Here is a 7555-nt window from a genome sequence, read left to right on the forward strand (position 1 = left end):
GTATTTCGTATTGATAAATAAGATGACAATTAAATGTTATTAAAGCAATACGATCTAGTTTGTTCAAACAAGTCTCGTCACAATTTAATTTAATTAATATTTTTTTAATATTGATCGCGCGGTATTACTAGTACATTTAGGGGTCGTTTGGTATGAGGTATAAGAAGGTATAAGGGTGGTATAAAAATTTAATACCACCTTAATACTCTGTTTGGTTAGCAAACCAGGTATAAGTTATCCCGGTGTTAATTTTAACACTGGGATAACTTATACCTTATAGAAGGCGGGGTAATTAACACCGGTATAACTTATACCTTCTTCTTAGAAAATATGCAATTGTCATTCTTAATACAACATACCAAACAATGAATAAACAACAATTCCAGTATAACTAATCCCATCATAACTTATTCCAATATAGCTTATACCGGCATAACTTGTACCGGTATAAATCGTATTCCAACCGAACAAACCCTTAACGAGAAATAGGGGGAAAAATGTCAAGCAAAGCCAGGTGGGCCTCGTAGCGGGCCGGAACTTGGACACAGAAAAGGTCGCCTTCATTCTCACAACAATGAAACAACCCGAAAGATGGCGCCTTTTTTATTATCCCCCAATTCATATTCTTAGGGTTTTAGCTGTTTGAGTTGAGTGCTTTCCTCCTAAAGCCATCTCGACAATTTCTCAAACATTTTTCTTCTTCCCCTAATTCAACTACTCATAAATTTCCGATGAGCCAAGCGTTAGAATAGCCAATGGCGTTCTCTTTCACCCCACAGGCACAACAGCCGTCGCCATTCCAAACTCCAGGCCAGCAACAGCCGTCGCCATTCCAAATTGCTGGCCAGCAACAGTCGTCGCCTTTCCAAACTCCCGGCCAGCAACAGTCGTCTCCATTCCAAACTCCCGGCCAGCAACAGTCGTCGCCATTCCAAATTTCCGGCCAGCAACAGTCGTCGCCATTCCAAACTCCTGGTCAGCAACAGTCGTCGCCATTCTCGCAGATCACTCCCTTTTCGCAGCAGCCGCAACAACAACAGCAACTTCAATTTCAGCAGCAGCAACAACAACAACAACAACACCAACTGCAACAGCAACAACAACTGCAGCAGCAACAACAGTCACAGCAACAGCAGCAGCAGTTGTACCTTTTCACCAACGATAAGACGCCAGCCACTTACAGTACCAAATGGGCAGACCTCCACCCGGATTCACAGAAGCTCCTGCTGCAAATTGAGTAAGTTGATTTAATATAAATAAGATTGAAGTTGCTTTTTAATCTCTATTTTTCCTTTTTTGTTGGAGAAGTTTTCTAATTTGTATTCCGTGCTTGTGGATATAGGGAGAGAATACTGGAATACAGGGATGAAAGTCAAAGGCTTGACCAGTGTAGCCGACTTTACGATTCATCAGTGGCCAATGATGGCTTTGAGTTGGATGCTAGTCGCAGCATTCAGGTCTTATCTTAAGATTCTTTTATTTTTAAATCATAATTCCTCTAGAATTAACTCTTTAGTAAAATTTCGGGCTCAGTTACCAAAATGAAAGGCTGTTTTTATTGTTGATCATATGATATATGCAATGTACTAGTTTTATTGGCGCTTTGAAATTCACAAGAATGGACATGGTTATGTTGTCTATCCACTGAGTTGGACTAGTTATCAAACATTGGTAATCGAATTTTGGGTTGTAGAACTGTTCTTTGTGGGAAAATAATTATTGGAAGTATGTGATAACCAGATTCTTTCTATCAATGTTTACTTTTGGTCAAGCTGATTTATTCTTCTTGCATGCAGTCTATGTATAGCTATATTCCTTGTGTCTATTTGTGGTTAGCACAGACTGATGATGATCTAGAGGTCTTGGCTAGAGCCGATTTTTGAGTTATTCAGATTTTCATAATTATACCACCTAACAATGCTCATCTTATTCTGATTGAGGATGTTATTTGCCGCTGATATTAAACATTTTATAGTCTAATTCTCTTGCTTTCCTTTCTAATTACTGTTTCGATTACTTCAGGTATTACTTAATTGCATGTGCTAACCTGAAGTTGCTTTTTCAGGAACTTGGTGGAGTTAGTACATCAATGGAAAGACAAAAGGCTATCTTGCAAGAGCTAATGGTTGTCGTTAAAGATATGCTGCGCAATACAGAGGTTGCGGTGCGTTCCTTTATGATGTTACGCCCAAGGTTTCTTCGTCAAAGTGCACCTGCTGCTGCAAGTGCTATTGTTCCATCACAGGCATCAAGTGCAACAGTTGCTCAAACAGCATCCACTCAAGCACATTCTACTCCCAATGCGCCAGTTTTTGATTTTTACAGGGGGATACCAAAGAAGCCCTCTCCGTTTTTGCAGCAAACAGTCGCAAGATTTGAGAAATATCTTTTAGAATGCCGGCAATGGGTTGAAGAATTGGAGCAGTTGATGCTCTTAGATTCTGACAGGAATTCCATGAACTCCAATTCATCTTTGTTGCAGTCTCTTCCAAAAGTCATGTCAAATGTGCATGACTTTTTTGTTCATGTTGCAGCAAAGGTAATGGGAAGGGCTTGTTAAGTATATGAAAGTATCAGGCTTGCTCAGAATGAAGAAGAAGAGTAAAAATGACTAGGAGTAGTTTTTTCTCTTTCTTTTTTGACCAAACAAATACACATATATCTACATGTGACTGTGTGTGTGCGCACTAGCCACTCTGGAAATCTCTCTTACTTTATGGGACATGATAATATATTTAGTAGGCGCTTGGACAATATTTTGGGTGAAGTCGAAAAAGGAATATTTGAAGTTGAAATTGAAAAAAAGTATTTGGAAGTTGAAATTGTGTCTGGAAATGAATTTCACTTGGAAAAGAAGTTGAAATTGTGTTAGTGAACACTATTATTTCTCTTGAAATACTCCTCAAACAAGGTTTTCAAAATTTGCAAATACTGATGACCAAACTTCAAGTTGCAAATAATGACTACAGTATTTGCAAGTGAAGTCACCTCTTTAGAGACTCGTAGATTCTGGATTTCTGTACAGTTGAAGTTCCTCATTAGTTTAGTCTCGTACCACTTATAATTAGTATCAGAGAGCATCAGAGTTTTAGTTGATGTCTGCTTATACTTTTGAAGCAGCAAAATTGTAATGCTGCATGCTAAATGTATTATGTACCTTATTTTGTAAGTTCTTGCCTATACCTTTATTACTAGTTGCTGTGATTTTAAGATGTTTATATTTTATGTAAAGCAGGTAGAGAGCATTCATCAGTACATTGAATCAATGAAAACAGCATACCTGGCTGATCAGCGCCGTCGAGGAGATGGGAGCGATCCTTTTCTTGAGGCGGATAGGCGGGAAACAGCTAAACTGGAGGCAGCTGCTAGAAGGGTACATCCAACTTTGCATTTACCTGCAATTTCACAACCATCAACTCAGGTAGCTGGATTGATTTCCAGCTCAGCAGCACCTGGGGCATCCAGTGCACCACAAACATCATCTGCAGTTCCTTCTGCCTTACCTGGAAGTGGATCCTCACTTTTTGCTACCCCATCCGTTGCTGCTTCATCTTCTTCCCTGTTCACTACTCCAACAATGTCAGCTCCAGTCTCCTCTTTGTTCGGAACATCTGGTGCTTCCCCTCAAACTTCACTCTTTGGGTCCTTGTGTACTTCCAGCCCAGCCTCTAGTGCTCCATTATTTGGTTCTACCCCCGCTTCTGGAGTTTCAGGTTTTGCAACACCTTTTGGTTCAGGTATGCTTCCAGGAAACTCAATGATGACATATTTTGGCCCTCTGCTTTGTATATCTTTATTTAGATTAGCTTTTACAAGAATTAAATTTCTATTTATCCCCTTTATAAGATACTGAATATCTTTTAATTCCCATAAAGATAATTGATGTAACATACATCTATAACTTGGTCTTCAGTTTACTGAATCAATTATATACTCCCTTGTTTTCAGTTTATGTGACACTTTCCTTTTCGGATGTTCCAAAATGTTTGATACCACTCCATTACTAGGATCTATACAGTTTCCACAATTTTTAAGAATTCAAAATCATATAATTATTCATATATTAAGCTTTTATTCAATGTTTGCTTTATTAAAACTAACGTTTGAACCGCTACGTAAAAATTTTCCCACAACTGCTAGTTTAATACTACACTACTACAAATATATATAAAAGAGTGTCAAGGTATTGTTTGGAGAATTTTCTTGATTAACTGCCATTTTCAAAAGTTCTTTTGGGTTAATGTTTCCAAATGCTGTGGTGCAGAAAAGTTGCTCTTGTGCTTTCATTTCTGAAACTTTTTAAGAGGAAGTTACATTGAGTATCTAAGCTTTTTGTTTTGGAAAATTTCCTCTAAATGCTTGTACTTTGTGATTTATTACAACACATACTATCTTTTTGAAAAACATTGTTTTATGATCCAAAATTCCTTATATCATTTCTTTTGTAATAATCTGCAATTTCTTACCTACATCTGATATAGGAAGTTTTCAGATATCTTGAGAATATTTTCCGTAATTAGATATTCTTGATACTACAGTATTTTCCATGAAAGGGATTCTTTTTCTTCAATCCCTAGGACCTGCCTCCTTCATATTTTGTATGCTGATTTGTGCCTGAGCTGTTCTTATTTTTTGAAGGTGCTGCACTAGGATCAGGGGCAAGCTTTGGGACTGTATCTGTGAGTATACATGTTCTCCTATATTCGGCTCTTTCTTGTCTATGCCTTGACCTATTTCCTTCTGCCTGCACTCCTCCCAACCCTTCAAAAGTAAAGAAGTAAAAACACTTCTCACCTACTCCTAAAGGCTAAAACACAACATGAAGAAAAGGGAAAAGAAAGTGGAGTAGAGGACTAGTTTGATATGGCTATGTTGGTGAATTTATCTGCAGTTTGGTTATATATTTTTGTGAAGCCTGGATTGTTTATTACTAGCTTTGTGCCAATCCAATCCTGAAAAATTACGTAGTTGAATGTTATGATGTTTTTTTCAAAAATCTTGCTGCTTGGACCTTGTAGTGTGTGACAAGTTGATATTCTTACGTTCAGAAGCCATGGTTCATTTACTCACAAGGTAATTTCTTATAAAAGGAAAAAAAGTACATACATCAAACTGTTGAATCTCTATGAATAAAATTTTAATTTAATGAGAACATCACAACTCTGAGAAATGATGCAGTCATAATGGGCCTAGACATATTTGGTATTGCCTCGTGGTTGCTGAAGTTAGGTTTACAAACCTTGGGTTGAAATTTTCTCATCATTGGTCTGGTATATGTTTGCACCAACATTTGGGCAATGATAGATGTATATTCTCAAATAATGTCTCAGTGATTGTTTCTTTTGGAATATTTCATGAAAAGAGAGATCTATGTTTTTGTTTATCATGTGCCTATGAGTGGTTGCGACTTGCTCTTTCATGACAAAAAGTTGCTGCTAGTTTCGTGTTTGATGTTTGCGTGGCTGAGATCTGTTATCATTTGTATTTCATTGGAAGAAAATAAAAGGACAGTTTTCATTTGAAAGGCCAGCTACCGCTATTATTACTACTCCCGCTGATCCCAAAAAAAAGCCGCAGTCTTTTTTGGTCCATATTAAAACAGTGTCAATTTCCCTTGAGTGGTGGAAACCTTCTTTCAATATCTACTACCTGTGGAATATTATACTGCAACAGTATGAAGCCTATTTTTACCTTAATAATTTTTTTTCAGAAAGTGACCTGTGATTCTACTTTTGGAGCCATAGCTCTGGAGACGTTATAGAATTCCATCTACTCTTGTTCTGCTTGCTGGACTATATTATACAGCTTCCATGACTAGTGGGCAGAGGTTGCCTAGGATAATTAATTTGGATTAGCGAAATTTAGGCTTGCAACCTGCTTATGACAATATCTAGGTAGTTTGCTTTTATTTGTCCCATCAACCATATATGGAAGATGAAAAGACCATCTAGGCCGAACAGTTCCTTGCTTTCTTCATGCCCCTTTTCCCTTTTTTGGCTATATCTTTTATGATATCTCCTTAAAACTCCTAAAAGAAAGAGCGCACATTAATGGGCTCTGGGCAGGACAAGAGGAATTCTAAAATAGGATATATAGCATTTTGAGAACAAACTCATCAATTAGCACTTACTTCATTATGGTATTCATTACTCCTGTAATAAAACCACAATGAGGTAGGTGCTTATTACTTTACAAACATGCTCCTAGATCTGAATGCCCTTAGCTTACAACTTTCCATTCTTACTATGCTAGGGAGTTGCAAGACGGTCTTTGCTGCCTAACACTATCCTTCCTTATACCTGATCTTTGTTGTCTATCATTCTTTTCTGCAGAAGTCTAGAGCAAAAAGTCGTACAGGCAGACGCTAGACAGTGTGTTGGTTATTCAGACATCTAGTTTCAGTCTGAGAATCTTAATGGATGCAATGTTTCTTGCTGCAGCAATTGTTACCTGTAACAGTATCCTGGCAAGGTCAAGCATATTGTCAAATCATGAAATGATGCTGTGTATCTACCTCCAGTTTCATTGGCTTGTTTTACTATTGTGGATTGCTATTTCTGCAGAGATGTACTATCAATAGGGATTTTACAGCAATGTTGACGATTTTGTGTATCGAGCTTGATTGTGGACGATTTCAATTGCCCTTTGTAGAAATGAAACAGGTTATATTTGTTGTAGTCTGGACTCTGGATCTAACTTCCAGCTAGCATCAGTTCTTCTGAAATAAGATTGTGCAAGCATAGTTAGTCGAGATATTACATGTCAGATTCCTTAGTGGAAGAGATCTTATACCTCAATTTATAAGCCCTCAGGGTTTTACTTTACATGTCTTCTTTCTTTTCCCATTTCAAAAGGAAATAGAGGAGATAGGACATCAGTAATGTTCTGTTAAATGACAACTATCTAATTATAAACATGTAGAGAAGAAAATAAACAATGCTTCTTCCTTTTTAGTCAAAAACATACCACTCCCTCAACTAAATGCTAGGAACTAATTGGTAATGCACAATTGTAGATGGAAAACCTTTTGCCCTTTTACAACAATCTCTTTAGAGACTAGATTAATATGATTTGCCATCGCATTGTTGCTGCTAGATAAATATTTACAAATAGTTCGTGAACGACTTTATCAAGGTGTATTCTGGGCTTCTAGGTAAAAGAAATCCCCATTTATCCAAACTGATTAAACTTAAGTTAGTTGTATGTTTGGGCAACAGAAGTCTTAATTTAGATAACAAAAAGGAAATTACAAAAGGAGTACAGAATATTTCATCTTTTAATAGTTTTAACATGTACTTCTACTTTAATTACTATGATACGAAAATAAAAATTGTGGATACTGCCACCGAAATCAAGAATGCATGGCGAAAAAACCCCCTTGTAAAATTATCTTATTATTAAGAATAAAATCAGATATAATTCTGTGTAGTAAAATCATTTATTATTAAAAATACAATCAGATATAATTCTGTGTAGTAAACTGAGAAAATGTTAATAAAAAGTTAGAACTCATACTTTCAAGTTTCAACAATGCTTTTTAGAGTATTGCCTATAC

At 36.8% G+C, this 7555-nt stretch overlaps 1 protein-coding gene across 1 annotated transcript; it reads left to right on the top strand.

Annotated features, from left to right (window-relative positions):
• Window positions 1–541: 541 nt before the first annotated feature.
• On the top strand, window positions 542–6774 carry LOC109243191 (nuclear pore complex protein NUP58). Its single transcript, XM_019410103.1, has 6 exons — window positions 542–1237; window positions 1343–1457; window positions 2066–2539; window positions 3236–3737; window positions 4639–4679; window positions 6333–6774. Exons 1-6 carry the CDS (start codon window positions 756–758, stop codon window positions 6366–6368), a joined length of 1650 nt encoding a protein of 549 aa, XP_019265648.1. The 5' UTR covers window positions 542–755; the 3' UTR covers window positions 6369–6774.
• The last annotated feature ends 781 nt before the right edge of the window (window positions 6775–7555 follow it).

The sequence above is a fragment of the Nicotiana attenuata genome, unplaced genomic scaffold, assembly GCF_001879085.1.
Source record: "Nicotiana attenuata strain UT unplaced genomic scaffold, NIATTr2, whole genome shotgun sequence".
NCBI lineage: Eukaryota > Viridiplantae > Streptophyta > Magnoliopsida > Solanales > Solanaceae > Nicotiana > Nicotiana attenuata.

Bases quoted from the DNA above. Each gene is read 5' to 3' on its own strand.
- LOC109243191 (XM_019410103.1), top strand. From the start codon at position 756: ATGGCGTTCTCTTTCACCCCACAGGCACAACAGCCGTCGCCATTCCAA. The intron at 2,540-3,235 runs GTAATGGGAAGG...TATGTAAAGCAG, and splicing joins TTGTTCATGTTGCAGCAAAG to GTAGAGAGCATTCATCAGTA. The intron at 4,680-6,332 runs GTGAGTATACAT...TCTTTTCTGCAG, and splicing joins CAAGCTTTGGGACTGTATCT to AAGTCTAGAGCAAAAAGTCG.